This window comes from Ascaphus truei, chromosome 5 (genome assembly GCF_040206685.1).
Source record: "Ascaphus truei isolate aAscTru1 chromosome 5, aAscTru1.hap1, whole genome shotgun sequence".
NCBI classification, from domain to species: Eukaryota; Metazoa; Chordata; class Amphibia; order Anura; family Ascaphidae; genus Ascaphus; species Ascaphus truei.
Window position 1 is genome coordinate 293352810 of NC_134487.1, and position 19791 is coordinate 293372600.

Sequence of the window (19791 nt, forward strand, 5' to 3'; positions counted from 1 at the left end):
TAATTCTATCAGCAAAAGTAATGTATAGAAAAGAAAATGTATGCTAATGGCATTTAGGCTTCCAATATCAAATTCCAGGACACAGCTGGATACTTATTCACAACAATGTGATCCACTACAGATTTGAGTCCTTTCCCCTGGCTTTTTATAGTTGAATAGTAATGTCACCTCTGTCTGTAATTTACGCTTGGCTTGGATAAGCGCATGCGCGTGAGCCCGTGGTGGGTCCGTGTCACGTGGATTTAGTTGCGTGCGCATATTGAGCACAACCTGCCTTTTCTTAAAAAATAAAAAAAATAAACGTGTTGAACTGTGAAGTACAGGACCGTTACAGCCCAGGCACGCCGCGCTTCTCTGTCACGCCTGGAAACCATTTAGAGCCACGCTGTTGGAGGGAAAGAATGATTCACCTGCTGTTCTTCAGCTCCTACTTCTCCCTGATTCTCCTCATTGTGAGCCTGGCTCAAGTGGTTAAGCCGCCACCACTGATGATTACCTGCTCAGACACCCAGGGGAGGGTCTATACCCGTCAAGACAGCGATATAATGTTGTCTTGCTTGTGGAGAGCTGTTAATGCATTTGGGTACAAACCATCCTCCATACTTTCCACAGAAGAGGGGGCCACCAAACCACCCAAATGTAACTGGTACAAGAACGACATTTGGTTCTCTGGCACTTCGCTTTGGTCTGGCACCGAAAGTATTGCGGTAGTCACAGGGAGCGTCATTACCATCAATTGTTACACAGTGTTCTGCTCCCTTCCTAGCTGCTTGCACCAGAATCTAACAATCACAATAGCTCAACAGGATGTCAAACTCTTCAAAATCTCCCCCAATATACGTGTATGTGTTGGTGCAGTTCGGTTGGTGTGCTAAGATGAAGAGCACCGCCTGGAAGTACCAGTTCTTCAGCAAGAAAGGGGAACCCGGAATCGTGATACCCAGTAATTATCACACAGAGATTGAGGATGAGGCCTACCCTCAGGGTCTCCGTAGCACCTGTTCCTCCTACTACAACTACAAGGTCAACGTGAGCTATACCGACCCTGGCCATTACATCGCATCACTCACGATTCAAAATGGCTCCCTGGTGGAGCTAAGTGTGATTGTGGATGTGTTTAGTGCCACTTAAAGCCAACTCCACCAAACCACCAATTTGAGGCTGACATGGATACTCATATCATTATCTAGCAAGGTCGTAGCTTTCCAACTCACAGACATTAATAAAGTGGGGGCTTAGTTTATAAAATGAGAATGATTTGGGCCTTGTTAACTAGAAACGTTCCGGAAAAAAAACCGCAAGATATTTTCAGCAGTTTATTATACGGGAAACCGGATGAACAACAGGAGCAGTCTTTAGGATTAAAGACCAAAAGAGTCAATGGAAAGATCACACCATCATATCTGCGTGTCTGAGATATATATTACAAAATATAATTGTGTGTGTATGTATATATATATATATATATATATATATATGTATATATATATATATATATATATATAAACTGTAAATATTCCTGTATATTCATTTGCATGTCTTAGACAGGTCTGCAACCCTGTCTTTCACCATTATCACCCAGCACACAGCACCTCCACTGCAGCAAGGGATTCTGGGAAATGACAAGCAAATGAGCACACATTGCCACCTTTTATCTCAAGCTCACATTACATGAGCAACCCTTAACCACTGCATGCTGCTTTAGACACAGCTTTTAAGCAAGGGCTTGGGAGATGCAAAGCCAGTAAACCCACTCACAGACATGTTTCAACCTTGATGGGTATCATCAGTGTGAGGTTGGTTGCTGGCATTTGCTCAAATGAGATAAGAGTCGGTAATCACCACACTTATTAAGGTTATGGTGGGTAAAAAAAGTGACAAAAACCCTCCACAGTAAAGCATAAAGCAACTGTAAATATTCCTGTATATTCATTTGCATATATATAATTACAGTGAAGTGGCACTCACATCACAGACTCTTGTTTAAGTGTCAAAGATATATTTTATTATAACATAGATCAAGGATTCGGTGCCCTTGGAAAAGGTCTCCCAAGGGCACTCAAACGTCGATCTACTGTATGTTATAAGAATAAACTATATTGTTTTACCACTTAATTACAGGCTGGTGAGTGCCTTGTATTCTACAATATTATATCTGTTAAAGCAATGTACATAGGGAAGCTTATGTTGAAACCTACATCGTCTGTATAATTAGTAATTTTGTGTACCCTTTGAGCGAAAGACCAGTCATTAATTTAAGACTAACGAAGAAACGATAAAAATTAGTTTGAAATGTGTTTTGTGAGTTGATATTATTATATTGTGACTTCAATGTTAAGATCCTTGGCATCGCTTTTGGTAAGATATCAGAAAAATTGTTATTCATTATTTTGAATAAATGTATTGTATCAGCTGTCTATGTTTAATTGGGAATACTTACTTAATACTTCCTATGTGGCATCAAATTAATAGAATTTATAGTCTGACTGTCTTAAACAATTTAAATGTAAGAGATTTTGTAGGTTTTGCTTCAGGAAATTCTCATTCTCACTTCTACCATTTGCAGGGAAAGCAGACATATAAATGACAGACAGACAGACAGAATGCCCAGTGCACTTATCTTGCCAGCTGTGCATCTAGACAGCTCACTGGCACTACATACAGTAACAGAGCCTTGTTAGATCATTTGTCTGTTAATGGAGTGTGTGAGTAAGAGCTGGATCCATACATAATTCTCATAAAGCTGGTAAGATCTATGCACAATTCCTCCCCACACCGTGCAGGATCCATGCGCAATTCCTCCCAAACCGTGCAGGATCCATGCGCAATTCCTCCACACACCGTGCCTGATCCATGCCCAGTTCACACACACACACACACACACACACACACACACACACACACACACACACACACACACACACACACACACACACACACACACACACACACACACACACACACACGCACACAGCCGAGTCCATGCACAGTTCCCACACACACCCGGATGCATGACAGTTCCAACACACACACTGCCGGACCCGTACACACACACACACAGTTCCCACACACACTCCCAGATCCATGCACAGTTCCCACACACATCTTACATCCATTCAGAAGGGGAGCCGCAGAGCGCACCAGGCTCAGGTCAAAGTTATCCAAGGTCATTGTGTGAATAGTACACAAATAGAAAAGAATTGCGCTGTCACAGATGAAGGGATGTCTTGTGTCTTGCATAGCGAGATTTTTCATCCTGGGATTAGGCACAAAAATGTGTATACATATTTTATACTAGCTGAGAGCCCCGGCGTTGCCCGTGATGTTTGTGGTGTTGGGGTGGCATTTGGGTGGGGAGTGGTCCACGCGGCCCATGGCAGTGTGCGGTGGTACTGCTGCTGTGGCTGTACTGATGGTGATTGTATCGGTGTGCTGATTTGGGAGGGTTTGTTGCTGATGTGGGGGTGCGGATGTGGGTGTGCCGATGGGGAGGTGCGAAGGTGCCAATGTGTGGGTGCTGATGGTGTTGATGGGGGCTGGGAATGGTGGGGAGCCGAGAATGCCAGTGTGCTGGGGGGGGGGGGGGGCATGGGATACCGGTGTGCTGATGTGGTGGTGCTGGGGATAGTGTATGTGTGTGTATACGTGTGTGTGTGTATATATACACACGTGTGTGTATACATGTGTGTATACATGTTTGTGTGTGTGTGTGTGTATACATGTTTGTTTGTATACATTGTGTGTGTGTATACACGTGTGTGTGTGTGTATACACGTGTGTGTGTGTGTATACACGTGTGTGTGTGTATACACGTGTGTGTGTATACGCGTGTGTGTGTATACGTGTGTGTGTGTATACACGTGTGTGTGTGTGTGTGTGTACACGTGTGTGTGTGTGTATACACGTGTGTGTGTGTATACACGTGTGTGTGTATACACGTGTGTGTGTATACACGTGTGTGTGTGTGTATACACGTGTGTGTGTGTGTATACACGTGTGTGTGTGTGTAAACACGTGTGTGTGTGTATACACGTGTGTGTGTGTGTATACACGTGTGTGTGTGTGTGTGTGTATACACGTGTGTGTGTGTGTGTGTGTGTGTATACACGTGTGTGTGTGTGTATACACGTGTGTGTGTGTGTATACACGTGTGTGTGTGTATACACGTGTGTGTGTGTGTGTATACACGTGTGTGTGTGTGTATACACGTGTGTGTGTGTGTGTGTATACACGTGTGTGTGTACACGTGTGTGTGTGTGTGTACACGTGTGTGTGTGTGTACACGTGTGTGTGTGTGTGTACACGTGTGTGTGTGTGTGTGTACGTGTGTGTGTGTACACGTGTGTGTGTGTGTACACGTGTGTGTGTGTACACGTGTGTGTGTGTGTGTGTACACGTGTGTGTGTGTGTGTGTGTGTGTACAAGTGTGTGTGTGTGTACACGTGTGTGTGTGTGTACACGTGTGTGTGTGTGTGTACACGTGTGTGTGTGTGTGTGTACACGTGTGTGTGTGTGTGTACACGTGTGTGTGTGTGTGTGTGTGTACACGTGTGTGTGTGTGTGTACATGTGTGTGTGTGTACACGTGTGTGTGTGTGTGTGTGTGTGTACACGTGTGTGTGTGTACACGTGTGTGTGTGTGTGTACACGTGTGTGTGTGTACACGTGTGTGTGTGTGTACACGTGTGTGTGTGTGTGTACACGTGTGTGTGTGTGTACACGTGTGTGTGTGTGTGTACACGTGTGTGTGTGTGTGTACACGTGTGTGTGTACACGTGTGTGTGTGTACACGTGTGTGTACACGTGTGTACACGTGTGTGTGTACACGTGTGTGTGTGTGTACACGTGTGTGTGTGTGTGTGTACACGTGTGTGTGTGTGTGTGTGTACACGTGTGTGTGTGTGTGTGTGTACACGTGTGTGTGTGTACACGTGTGTGTGTGTGTACACGTGTGTGTGTGTGTGTACACGTGTGTGTGTGTGTGTACACGTGTGTGTGTGTGTGTACACGTGTGTGTGTGTGTGTGTACACGTGTGTGTGTGTACACGTGTGTACAGGTGTGTGTGTACACGTGTGTGTACACGTGTGTGTGTGTGTACACGTGTGTGTGTGTACACGTGTGTGTGTGTACACGTGTGTACACGTGTGTGTGTGTGTACACGTGTGTGTGTGTACACGTGTGTGTGTGTACACGTGTGTGTGTGTACACGTGTGTGTGTGTGTACACGTGTGTGTGTGTACACGTATGTGTGTGTGTACACGTGTGTGTGTGTGTGTACACGTGTGTGTGTGTGTGTGTGTGTACACGTGTGTGTGTGTACACGTGTGTGTGTGTACACGTGTGTGTGTACACGTGTGTGTGTACACGTGTTTGTGTACACGTGTGTGTGTGTGTACACGTGTGTGTGTGTGTACACGTGTGTGTGTGTGTGTACACGTGTGTGTGTGTGTGTACACGTGTGTGTGTGTGTGTACACGTGTGTGTGTGTGTGTGTACGTGTGTGTGTACACGTGTGTGTGTGTGTACACGTGTGTGTGTGTACACGTGTGTGTGTGTGTGTGTGTACACGTGTGTGTGTGTGTGTGTGTACAAGTGTGTGTGTGTGTACACGTGTGTGTGTGTGTACACGTGTGTGTGTGTGTGTACACGTGTGTGTGTGTGTGTGTACACGTGTGTGTGTGTGTGTACACGTGTGTGTGTGTGTGTGTGTGTACACGTGTGTGTGTGTGTACATGTGTGTGTGTGTACACGTGTGTGTGTGTGTGTGTGTGTGTACACGTGTGTGTGTGTACACGTGTGTGTGTGTGTGTACACGTGTGTGTGTGTACACGTGTGTGTGTGTGTACACGTGTGTGTGTGTGTGTACACGTGTGTGTGTGTGTACACGTGTGTGTGTGTGTGTACACGTGTGTGTGTGTGTGTACACGTGTGTGTGTACACGTGTGTGTGTGTACACGTGTGTGTACACGTGTGTACACGTGTGTGTGTACACGTGTGTGTGTGTGTACACGTGTGTGTGTGTGTGTGTACACGTGTGTGTGTGTGTGTGTGTACACGTGTGTGTGTGTGTGTGTGTACACGTGTGTGTGTGTACACGTGTGTGTGTGTGTACACGTGTGTGTGTGTGTGTACACGTGTGTGTGTGTGTACACGTGTGTGTGTGTGTGTACACGTGTGTGTGTGTGTACACGTGTGTGTGTGTGTGTGTACACGTGTGTGTGTGTGTACACGTGTGTACAGGTGTGTGTGTACACGTGTGTGTACACGTGTGTGTGTGTGTACACGTGTGTGTGTACACGTGTGTGTGTGTACACGTGTGTACACGTGTGTGTGTGTACACGTGTGTGTGTGTACACGTGTGTGTACACGTGTGTGTGTGTGTACACGTGTGTGTGTACACGTGTGTGTGTGTACACGTGTGTACACGTGTGTGTGTGTACACGTGTGTGTGTGTACACGTGTGTGTGTGTACACGTGTGTGTGTGTGTACACGTGTGTGTGTGTACACGTATGTGTGTGTGTACACGTGTGTGTGTGTGTGTGTGTACACGTGTGTGTGTGTGTGTACACGTGTGTGTGTGTGTGTGTGTACACGTGTGTGTGTGTACACGTGTGTGTGTACACGTGTGTGTGTACACGTGTGTGTGTACACGTGTTTGTGTACACGTGTGTGTGTACACGTGTGTGTGTGTGTGTACACGTGTGTGTGTGTGTGTACACGTGTGTGTGTGTGTGTACACGTGTGTGTGTGTGTACACGTGTGTGTGTGTGTGTGTGTACACGTGTGTGTGTGTGTACACGTGTGTGTGTGTGTGTACACGTGTGTGTGTGTGTGTGTGTACACGTGTGTGTGTACACGTGGGTGTGTGTGTGTACACGTGTGTGTGTACACGTGTGTGTACACGTGTGTGTGTGTACACGTGTGTGTACACGTGTGTGTGTGTGTGTACACGTGTGTGTGTGTGTGTGTGTACACGTGCGTGTGTGTACACGTGCGTGTGTGTCTACGTATACGTGTGTGTACGTGTCTGCGTGTGTCTACGTGTGCCTGCGTGTCTACGTGTGTCTACGTGTGCCTGCGTGTGTCTACGTGTGCCTGCGTGTCTACGTGTGCCTGCGTGTCTACGTGTGCCTGCGTGTCTACGTGTGCCTGCGTGTCTACGTGTGCCTGCGTGTCTACGTGTGCCTGCGTGTCTACGTGTGCCTGCGTGTGTATGTGTACGTGTGTGTGTCTACGCGTGTGTGTCTACATGTGTGTGTATACATGTGCCTACGTGTGTGTGTATATACGTGTGTGTGTACGTGTGTGTACGTGTGTGTACGTGTGTAGGGCAGGGAGGGTGGGGGCGAAGGGCAGGGAGGGTGGGGGCGAAGGGCAGGGAGGGTGGGGGCGAAGGGCAGGGAGGGTGGGGGCGAAGGGCAGGGAGCGAAGGGCAGAGAGGGTGGGAGCGAAGGGCAGGGAGGGTGGGAGCGAAGGGCAGGGAGGGTGGGGGCGAAGGGCGGGAGCGAAGGGCAGGGGTGAAGGGCAGGGACGGGGGGGGGTGAAGGGCAGGGACGGGGGGGGGGTGAAGGGCAGGGCCGGGGGGGGGGGCGAAGGGCAGGGGCGAAGGGCAGGGCCGGGGGGGGGGGGTGAAGGGCAGGGACGGGGACGGGGGGGGGTTGAAGGGCAGGGCCGGGGGGGGGGGGGGTAAAGGGCAGGGCCGGGGGGGGGGGTGAAGGGCAGGGCCGGGGGGGGGGCAGGTCCGGGGGGGGTGAAGGGCAGGGGGGGGGTGAAGGACAGGGCCGGGGGGGGAGGGTGAAGGGCAGGGCCGGGGGGGGGGTGAAGGGCAGGGGGGGGGGGTGAAGGGCAGGGCCGGGGGGGGGGGTGAAGGGCAGGGCCGGGGGGGGGGCCGGGCTGGGGGGGGGGGGGGGTGAAGGACAGGGCCGGGGGGGGGGTGAGGGGCAGCATCGTGCGGTGGATGGTGGGGGGGGGGGGGGGGGGTGAGGGGCTCCGGAGGAGCATCGTGCGGTGGATGTATGGGTGAGGGGGGTGGGGTAGTTTTGGGTGTGCTCCGGGGATGTTCGGGTGAGGGGGGGGGGGGTGTGATGGAGCATCGTGCGTTGTATGTTCAGCAGCGTGCGTTTGCTGTTGGTGTGAGGGGGGGGGGTGATGGAGCATCGTGCGTTGTATGTTTGGGTGAGGGGGGTTGGTGATGGGCTGCAGTAGCGGGAGAGCTGTGGCGTGCGTTTGTAGTGTGCATGAGGTTGGGGGGGGGTGATGGTGGAGGGGGGTGCATGAGGTTGAGGGGGGTGGTGGTGGAGGGGGGTGCATGAGGTTGGGGGGGTGGTGGTGGAGGGGGGTGTTTGTAAGAGGCAGTGCGGTGAGTGTTAGGTGCTTAGAAGCATTCCCAAAGGTCACTGAGGGGTGGGACAATGTGGCAGTGGTGTTGGCCAAAGGCCAATGAGAGTCAGTGAGGGGTGGGACAGTGGGGTGAGGGGTGGGACAGTGTGGCAGTGATGTTGGCCAAAGGCCAATGAGAGTCAGTGAGGGGTGGGACAGTGGGGTGAGGGGTGGGACAGTGTGGCAGTGGTGTTGGCCGAAGGCCAATGAGAGTCAGTGAGGGGTGGGACAGTGTGGTGAGGGGTGGGACAGTGTTGAGGTGGAGTGACAGGCCAAAGGTGCAATGCGATTGGCCCTAGGGACACAGGGCATGCAGACAAACATACAGACATTTCAGAAATATATAGTAGATATACACACCACACATACATATATACACACCACACATTATATATATATATATATATATATATATATATATATACACATATATATATATATATATATATATATATATATACACACCACACATACACACACATATATACATATATATACACACACACACACCACACATATATACACACACCACACATCCTGCAGCCCGTTTTTCACACACACACACACACACACACACACACACACACACACACACACACACACACACACACACACACACACACACACACACACACACACACACACACACACCCTGCAGCCCGTTTTTCACACACACACACACACACACACACACACACACACACACACACACACACACACACACACACACACACACACACACACACACACACACACACCCTGCAGCCCGTTTTACACACACACACACACACACACACACACACACACACACACACACACACACACACACACACACACACACACACACACACACACACACACACACACCCTGCAGCCCGTTTTTCACACACACACACACACACACACACACACACACACACACACACACACACACACACACACACACACACACACACACACCTGCAGCCCGTTTTTCACACACACACACACACACACACACACACACACACACACACACACACACACACACACACACACACACATCAGACCTCTCACCCTCTGTTATCCATCTAATTAGTTGGAGAAATATTATATCTGATCCACCTACAAAATGATTTTTGCATATCGGAGAATCTTTTCCCTGTCATGCTGTTACTAATTGGGCATGTTTCTTTACTGGCTAGTTACTGTTAATTGAAGCATTATTTGTATTGAATGTCCCCTCTTATATATCACTTTTCTGTGGGAATATTTTCCACCCAATCACCTTTTTAATTATTGTGATTTCTGCTTTAATGATTCCTATTAAATGTTCCATTTTATTTTTTAGGGGTTTGCCCTCCAGTGACTTGCTGTTTGGGAGTCTTTGCTCTAGTCATCCTTTCCTCCCCCCCCCTCATAATTTTAACAAACACTGCAACAACAACCCATGCATATCTATGTGTGATAATAACAATTGGGAACTGCTAGGTTCATGTGTCATTTACACAAATGTGATTGGATTTAGGCAAGTATATAATTATTACGGCTGTTACCTTTCATATTTATTCAAGGGTAGTGTTGGGGTCACCAGGTAATTTGGAAGTTGAGGAGGTACTTGCCAAACAAGAGTCTGTTATTCATTTGCTTAATTGCACAGATTTATCCCTTACCCAAAATGTGTGTCCAATTTAATGCCATGCACAAAGTATCATTTATAGGTCAAATATCTAAATAAATAAATAAACAATTGCTAAAAGTTTCAAATATACTTTTCTAGTAAGTACTAAAGAAGAACATATTTGAGAGATATTGGCATTGGCATAACTCTGTCCCCAGGACATACTTGAAAACGAGAGGTAACTCTCAATGTATTACTTCCTGGTAACACATTTTATAAATAAAATAAATAAATACATTTTGGGGGATTTTAATCAACTATGCTGTTTTTACCTGTAGAGCAGAGCAAATCATACGTGTAAATAAAAAGACAATGTCACGCACACGTGCGGAGCCGCCTTTAAAAGTTGGAATATAAGATCTAGTTAAGGCTTCGGCATTGCATCAGCGAGTGTGCGTCTCTTTCATGGATATTCTGCTACCCACCAACGACTTTGGAATGAAAGCCGTGAATGGGACTGCTGTTCGTATCAAAGGGTTTGCAACCTGTATGATATTAGCTGTGAGCCAGTTCTACCATTTTGTTTTGTTACATTTATGGATCATCTACTACAGATCAAAGCTTCCCAATCTTTTGTGGGCATAATATGTTTATGTGTATTGCATGGTGTTATTTTAGTCAAATACATTGACCTCAAAATAGGAGTGAGGAAATCGAGATATATATATATATATATATATATATATATATATATATATATATATACAGGCATACCCCGCATTAACGTACGCAATGGGACCGGAGCATGTATGTAAAGCGAAAATGTACTTAAAGTGAAGCACTACCTTTCCCCACTTATCGATGCATGTACTGTACGGCAATCGTTATATGCATGCATAACTGATGTAAATAACGCATTTGTAACAGGCTCTATAGTCTCCCCGCTTGCGCACAGCTTCGGTACAGGTAGGGAGCCGGTATTGCTGTTCAGGACGTGATGACAGGCGCATGCGTGAGCTGCCGTTTGCCTATTGGGCGATATGTACTTACTCGCGAGTGTACTTAAAGTGAGTGTACTTAAAGCGGGGTATGCCTGTATATATATATATGCAAATATAACTGTATGCTCATCTGCATGTCTTAGGCAGGTCTGCAACCCCGCCTTTCCCCATTATCACCCAGCATACAGCACTTCCACTGCAGCAAAGGATTCTGGGAAATGACATGCAAATGAGCACACAGTGTCACTATATATATATATATATATATATATATATATATATATATATATATATATATATATATATATACACATATACATATACACATATACATATATATCTTCTCATGTAAATTTTCTAGATATAGAGTTATTCATCCATCCAGGGGATACTAGAATCCATACAAAAACATACTTTTAAGGAGGTGAGTGTAAATAGTTATTTATATGCCTCTAGTGGCCATCATTCGAAATGGCTGGAAAATATTCCAAAGAGTCAGTTTTATAGAATTAAACGAAATTGCACTTACAGTGAAGATTTCGATGAACAATGTCAACTTCTGGTTAGGATATTTCTGGACAAAGGTTATGACAAAGAATCAGTATTGAGGGCTCTTGATGGTGTGAGACAGGCCGATAGGGCCACATTTTGGCACAATCCAAAACTAAATATTTATCAGGATGGTTAGAAATAAAAGGACATTTAGATTCTAATCACGATAACTGTCCCCGATTTATAACTAAATTAAATTCAGCTGCCCCCTCCATCAAAGGGATCCTCAAGCGATACTGGAATATCCTTTTGAGTGACCCTATTATAGGCTCCTCTCTCCCCACGTGTATCCACCTTTACACATAAACGTGCAAATAATATTAAAAATCTATTGGCACCAAGTAAACTGAAGAAGCTTACTCATGGGGAATTAACTGACATTCATGATCGAGGAAATCGCAAATGTGGGAGAGAGGGCGGTGCCTCACGTGCAAACACCTGGTCACCACACATTCACATTTGATCACACGCAAATGGTTCTGTGTATGAAGTGAAGGGTTTTATTGACTGTTTATCCTCATTCGTTATATACTTGGTGTCGTGCTCGTGCGGCCTACAGTATGTTGGCCGCACTATTCGTGCAATTAGCACGGGCTTCCTAGAACAGAGACGTAACATTATCCATGGGAACCTAGCACCCAGTCTATCCAAGCATCTCTTCTGTACATCACAAGGATCCTACTTCTCTTACCATCATGGGTTTGGAACATATTCCGCCTCCACTGAGGAGATAGATTCAAGAGGCTCTGCCTTAGAGAGATCTTTTGGATCTATATGTTGGGTACTTTGTCTCATATGTGCCCCTTACACCCCATCCAAGTGAAGGGGCTGTAAGGTGTCTTCCATGGTAGCAAGGCTTGGTAAACATGTTCCATTATGGCCCTATCACTTGAACGGGCCCGTAAGGTGTCTTCCAGGAGGAAATGTGTATTATACAGACACTATACACTTGCATCATTTTAGGACTTCTAATGTTCTTCTCATGGGGCAGCTGTTTCCCCCGCCTCTGGTTACATGGATATTAATTCTTTAGGTCTGGGGCTTCATATTTTGGAAAGTAAGTGCGTTTTAATTTTGAACGCTTTATCTATTGAGCGACATGGGGTTCCTAATAATTTAGCACCACAAGTAAATACTGCCCTGTACCTCCTAATAGTTATGATTATTAAAGTTGTCGTTACGTTCGTTCACAGATGGAATTTGATGAATCTCATCAACCAAAAGGAATATTTGAATGCCACCTATGCAAGTTATCTGCCCCATACACTTATTTTGGGCAGAAGCCACCAAATACACATTCAGTTATGTAAGTAACATCATATTTAACATTGTATACACACACACACCTTTTCTTTGTTGCCTCCTAAATTAATATTTGTGTCACTTACATCCGATGAAATTACTAATGTATTCCTTTTTTTTTTTGCCTTTGTATAAGGTTTTGTTAAAATGTAGATTAGACTCTTTATCGGAAGGATCCATGCGGGCATTATTTTTACTTATCAATGCCTCCAGCCAAACTGCTGCTAGTGTACAGGCACGTTAACAGTCATAGACCTATGTATGTGTGTAAATAAAATCTAGATTATTTTATTCTCTGATCACCCTAGTGCTGTTTTCAGCACCCGTTTGGAAGCCATAACACTTTGATAAATTACCCTTTGTGGGGTTATTCAGTAAACTCCCAATAGTCCCCCGATCGGCACTATCACATGGATACTCCCATGGACTTGAGTGGGCGTTTCCTTGCGAATCGAAAGCGCCACAATTGTCACTATGGCAGTTTCCTGAATAACTCCCAAATCCTGTGCCTGTTAGGCTATTCTACATTTCAAGAACATGGTACAATTGTGCTTGTATTGGCTGGAAGCCTGTGGTATATAAAGTTTGACAGATCATTGATGTGACACATTTGACTGCATTGAAATGTTCGCAGTCTCCTGGACGAGTGCTTTGTAATGAAAGATCCGTTCACCCCCAACAAAGAGAAGTTCCTGATTCTTGGCTCCCAATGCAGTGTGTGTGAGCGACCCGTCTGCGTCAGCACAGTAAGGGGAATAATATTTCATATTTATGTTTCTATTTTGTGAGATAATAAGGAGAATAGACCCAGTAACTCTGAGAGGCTCAGCTACTTGGGGAGTTATCTACTGCAGCGGTTCCCAACTCCGGTCCTCAAGGGCCCCCAACAGGTGGCTCAATCAGTGACTCAGTCTTTGATTGAGCCACCTGTGCTGAAGCAGGGATATCTTGAAAACATCACCTGTTGAGGGCCCTTGAGGACTGGAGTTGAGAACCCTTGGTCTACTGAAGCCTCCCAGCTCCAAAACTGGGGCAAAACCCCAAGCATATGATCAGCACCAGATTTATCCAAGGTAACATTGCTTCCAATGGGGTTCCTTTTCCTTGATAAACATGGTGCTGTTTTATTTACTGGTTTTGCCACCAGGAGACGTTGGTAAATACAGAAGGTGTCATTGTAGTAACATAGTACAGGTAACTGAAAGAAACATTTACCTGCATAAAATGCGCCCTTCACAAAGTCCTAGTATATTGATGGAAGAAGTCCAACGAAGTCAGAGAATAAATAAACACTCAAATAATTCATAGAACATATGATTCATAGGAAATGTATATTTGTCCCATTGTATCCAGTCCCAATTTAAAACAAGTTATTGATTTTGAAGTGTTTAGGAAATAAGCGTACAGTAAAAAATAAATCCCACTTGCTGTGCATTAGCACGTCTCACACAGGTCTGTGATGGTCCATCCCCATTGTCACTTAGCAGACAGTGCTTCCACTGCAACCAGGGATTCTGGGTAATGACATGCAAATGAGCACAGTGGGTCACTCCTTACTTCTTATCCATTTTAACACGGATCCCCTATGAGCTTATGCCTGCCGCATTACACAGCTTTTCAACAGAGCCTGGGTTAAAGAAGTGCAGAGCCGGTAGCCCTACTCACAGACATCTGTTTGGATCTTTTAATTCATTAATCTGATGAGCAGTGATGTCCTGAAGATCTTGTTTTTGTTTCTCCACTTTCAGGAATGCAGTCTGTTCTATTCCAGAAGATTTTGCCTACCGTGTGTGATCCAGCACAGAGAGGAGTTTCCTCCAGAGATCCAGCAGGACTTGGATAAGAGGAATTTCCCGGCGACATCTTAGGTGTCAAAACAGAACGGATTTGAATTGAGGATCTTCAGAAATATGCACAAACCCCATTACTACACGATGTGTGGAAAGTAACAGCACAGGGACAGCATCCATCTATTGATTGGACGCTTGCTAAGGTCCCGTTAGTGTGCGATAAAAGATATGCAGTAACTATTAACCACTTTAGTTTCAAACAATTTCTTCACAGTGCAGGTCTCCTCTAAGACAGAGATACAAAGTAGAGCTCCACTCACACGTTCATAATGAAGTTCTCCATTTAATATGACCGCCAAGAACAGTGGAACGACTGTTTCAGGACCCGTATGGGCCTTTAAATCGGGTCACGGAAGGACCATATGGGACCTGAAATGTGTTCTTTCCACTGTTGGCTGCCATATTAAATGGCGAATTGCATTATGAACGTGTGAGTGGAGCTCTACTGTGTATCTCTGTCTTAGAGGAGACCTGCCCTTTGAAGAAATTGTTTGTCTGTGCGGTGTTGGCTGCACACGCAGGTTTCTCCTCGCCTGAAACTCTTTCCCCACACTTTGGAATTCCACTTTCGTTTTAACCGTGATATCAATTTATGATGAACAAGTTGTAACTAATAACCATGTTTTGTACAGAACAAAGGCAAAACCTTTTTACTGCACATGCTCACTGGTGTGCGATAGAAAAACATTGTTGTGTTATGACGGGTTTCATGTACCATGCAGTATTACTGTACTAATATATATACCTTGCACAAAACATGTCTTTTAGCAACATCAGGACAGTAAGGGCCAGACTCGTATGTCAGATTGTCTTAATAAAGGCTCATGCGGGGGGGAGACACATTGATATTACATGAATACAATGTAATCAAGCCTGTCTGGCTTTTACTGTCCTGATGCAGCTATAATCATATTTCGATGCACTACAGAGCTCCCGGGGCAGATGAATAAGACCGTGATTTATAGTGTGTGCGCGCCATGAACAAAAAGCCGTACCTCTATGAAGCGGGCCATTGTGCGCGATTTTGGAAAATACCATTGGATTTTTTTTTTCAGTCACGTGAGCGGTTCAGCCAATGAGGGCGTACCACTCACGTGACATCACGGCCATGCCTCCGGTTCACCAATGCGCATGTTTCCTAGCCTAGTACATGTCTCGCGCGCGTCGCAGCTATAATCGCAGCCTAAGGTGTCGGAATGCAGTGCACACTCCATGTGTTTCTAAAAATTGTCTTTTCCCAATGTTACCACTAGGTGGCAGCTTAATCTACATTTACTGCCCTTTTCTCCCAGTGGTTTTTCAACCTTGGCTGTGAAAATAGATTATTTAAAAAAGTGTATTGTAATTAGGGCACCCATACTCATACTCATACCCATACTCATACTCATACCCATACAATACTCCTAATGTCATTGAGAATGTTGTCTGGGAAACGAGAGAGAGACAGAGAGAAAGAGACAGAGAGAGAGAGAGACAGAGAGAGAGAGAGACAGAGAGAGAGAGAGACAGAGAGAGAGAGACAGAGAGACAGGGAGACAGAGAGACAGGGAGACAGAGAGACAGAGAGACAGAGAGACAGAGAGACAGAGAGACAGAGAGACAGAGAGACAGAGAGACAGAGAGACAGAGAGACAGAGAGACAGAGAGACAGAGAGACAGAGAGAGAGAGACAGAGAGACAGAGAGACAGAGAGACAGAGAGACAGAGAGACAGAGAGACAGAGAGACAGAGAGACAGGGAGACAGGGAGACAGGGAGACAGAGAGACAGAGAGACAGAGAGACAGAGAGACAGAGAGACAGAGAGACAGAGAGACAGAGAGACAGAGAGACAGAGAGACAGAGAGACAGAGAGACAGAGAGAGAGAGAGAGAGTTTTTGCTGCTTTTTTTACCCACCATAACTTAACTAAGTGTGGGGGAACCTATCCCAACTTCATTTTGCAAAGGTGGCGTGGCGTTCCCCTCAAGCCTCCCTCTAAATAACATAGGGAGAGAACTCGGTGCTCAGAAAGGACTGGGAGGTGCCTGGGAGATATGCAGAGTATATTTAAATGACTCCCAAATGGATTTCTATAAGAACTATATTGAGTTGACAAGCCTAAGGCGGCTTGCAAGGTAGCGGTAGGGATGCCAGGTGGCCTCTCCAAAAATACTGGACACAATGGTGAAAGGTGCGACGCGCTCGAGAAAAAAGTTGGTGGGGAGATGTGTTATTTATAAATGATCTGACCGTTACATAATTTTTTTTCTAAATTTCACTCCACGTTTGCACCATTTCATATTCTGTTTCATAAAAAATTCTGGGGAGGGGTCTGGGGACGGAGCATTTTTGACGAAACAGAAATGGTGGATATTGGTGCAAACTTGGTGTGACGTTTAGAAAAACTACGTTACCGTCAGATAATTTATAAATACCATTCCTGCAGTTATACATGGCGAGCAATACTGATTTTAACGCTCTCACAAATTCCAAAATTGTTGCCACAGACAGCTTTCCGGGGGCCCAGTTTCCACGGCTCCCCACCCCCCACTGTCGGCAGCCTTGCGAGATCCCCCCTACTATCTCTCCTACCCACACGTCTCCTCTCTCCCACACCCCTCTCCCATACACATCACACCCATCACTCCCCCTGCACATAAACCCCCTCCCCTGCACATCACACACAATACTCCCCTGCTCATCACATCTCTCCCTTCCCCCGCACATCACACGCGCACCTTCAGAGTCGCGCAGTCCAGCCGACGAACTTCTGGCACCGGGCGGGGACTACACGGGAGGCTGCAACTGTCAGTGCCGCCCACAGCCTCTGAGACAATTGTCCCAGCTCTCCCCCCGTTGGCGGCCCTGCTCCCCTCATACTCTCTCACTCCCCCCCCCTTCACTCACACCCCTCATCTTCACTCACTCCCCCCTCCCCATCATTCTCACCCCCAGAGGACAGCCACGAAAAATACACACACACCCCCTCACCGCTCCATGTTGTTTCCTCCTCTCCTTGGCCCCACCCCTGACACCTCATCTGCTACTACGTAATGCAGCCAATCAGGATGGAGAAAGCTGCCCAGCCCCCTAACAATAGCCCCACTTTCTCCTTGCCGAGGTCAGGTCACAATGTCAAAATGTCCAGAGAGGTAATATCGGTATACACACGTCCAGTATTACCTCTCATTTTTTTAGTGGACAGTGTGTCCAAATACAGGATAGTCCAGGTCAATACTGGACACCTGGCAACCCTCTAATGAAAACATTAATTTAGTAGAATAGAGTATTTATCCACAGCTCTGTCTAGTACACAAAAAAAGTTAAACATTTGACATGATGACCACTTATGCAGTTGTACAAGACCATGTGTGAAAGGCAGGGCCGGGGGGGAGGGGTGTTGTGTGAAAGGCAGGGCCGGGGGGGAGGGGTGTTGCGTGAAAGGCATGGCCGAGGATGGGGGTTTGCGTGAAAGGCAAGGCCGGGGGGGGATGGGGGGGTGTTGCGTGAAAGGCAAGGCCGGGGGGGATGGGGGGGTGTTGCGTGAAAGGCAAGGCCGGGGGGGGAGTTGCGTGAAAGGCAGGGCCGGGGGGGGGGGGGTTGCGTGAAAGGCAGGGATTCCTCCCCCTGCGTTTCCTCACCTGGCACCCTGCCGCGCTCCTCCTCGGGCTGCCACTCTGGCTCTCCCCCCTCCTGGGCTCCCGGTGGCACAGAGGAGCTAGTGCGCGGCCCCACCTCCCTGCCGCCCTCCTCCTCCACCTTGTGCTCCTCGGCGGTGTCCGCTCTCGGGGATGGTGAGCCGAGGTAGCGGCGTGTGGGGGGTGAGCCGGAGAGAGCGTGCTCTGGGGGGTGGGGGGAAGTGGGAGAGCGCCAGGGAGCGAGCTCGCGGCGGAGGCGCACGCATCTCACCCCCCGGCCACGCATCTCCCTCCCCTCTAGCTGCAGGGAGAGGCGGAGAGAGCCGGAGCGATCTCAGGGATGGGGAGTGTGCTCTGGGGGAGGCCCGAGAAGAGCCGAGTGGGCAGGCGGAAGGAGCTGTGTCGGAGACGGGTGGGGAGGCGGCTGTTGCGGTGGTGTAGTCCCCCCTTCACCACCCCCCCACCCCCACGCGGAGCTGTGGGGGGCTGGAGCCGTCGGCAGTGGTAAGTAGCAGAGCGGCAGTGAAGGACGGTAAGTAGCGGGCGGGAAGTAGCGGAGCAGTGTTGGGTGGGTAAGTGGGAGTGCTGGAGCGGTGGTGTGGCTGGGCGGGAAGTAGCAGAGCGGGCGGGAAGTAGCGGAGTGGGCGGGAAGGCTGATTTGGTGGTCGGGTAAGAGGGGGGGGCTGGAATAAGAGTGTTATGGTGAGTCTACAGGGGTGAGACTGTCTGTGGAGTAGGTGTGTCCGTAATGGTCAGCGTACCTCTTGGCCAATGAGACCCGTGGGGGAGGCGGGGCATGGGCGGGCGGGCGGACCGAGGGACCAATGAGAATCCCCACATCTACTAACAATCAAGCAAATTTGAGATATATATATATATATATATATATATATCTATATTAGTTTTAGTACAGAAAAATAAAGAAAATTCCATGTTTAATTAAACATTTTATTGACGATTGCATGTTGCAGCATTAAAACAGAGCTATTTGCAAAATAAATCTTTATTTTAAAACTGTTAAGGCAAAATAGTACCTCACACTTTAACAAGTCGTACAGAATAGATTCTCTAGCACCTACTTTCTATGAGTCTGGAAGCAATTAGAAATGGTCACCATCATTTAACCCTTAAATGTGGGACGGGACTGCAGCACGAGGATTTATACAATGCCATACACTTCTCTCCAGTACTGGAACGAACACACACACACGAACACACACACACGAACACACACCTTTCTACCTATTTAGGAAGGATACATTGATCATCAATTTTGTTTTAGTGCAAAAGCTGCCCCGTTTATGCATTCTCTAAATATTTGTTCATTTTTTTGCTACTGTGTAAAACCTGCATGGATAAAAACAAAAAATGCAACATAATTTAACCCCAGTCAGTAAAATGGATATGTGGTATTTGTTCGTGAAATTCACTCATGTCCAGAGACATGAGCCACTGGTTGAGCCACCTGTGCTGAAGCAGGGATATCCA

General features: G+C 47.0%; 1 protein-coding gene across 3 annotated transcripts in view; it reads left to right on the forward strand.

The window, feature by feature from the left end:
- The window catches only part of CDPF1 (cysteine rich DPF motif domain containing 1), a 103895-nt gene extending 88974 nt beyond the window's left edge, over positions 1–14921 (forward strand). For all 3 annotated transcript variants that reach the window (XM_075602727.1, XM_075602726.1, XM_075602725.1), the window contains exons 2-4: positions 12727–12839; positions 13470–13581; positions 14584–14921. In XM_075602727.1, coding sequence (XP_075458842.1) covers positions 12727–12839; positions 13470–13581; positions 14584–14703 — 345 coding nt within the window. In that variant the 3' untranslated portion in view covers positions 14704–14921. The remainder of the gene's footprint in view (positions 1–12726; positions 12840–13469; positions 13582–14583) is intronic.
- The last annotated feature ends 4870 nt before the right edge of the window (positions 14922–19791 follow it).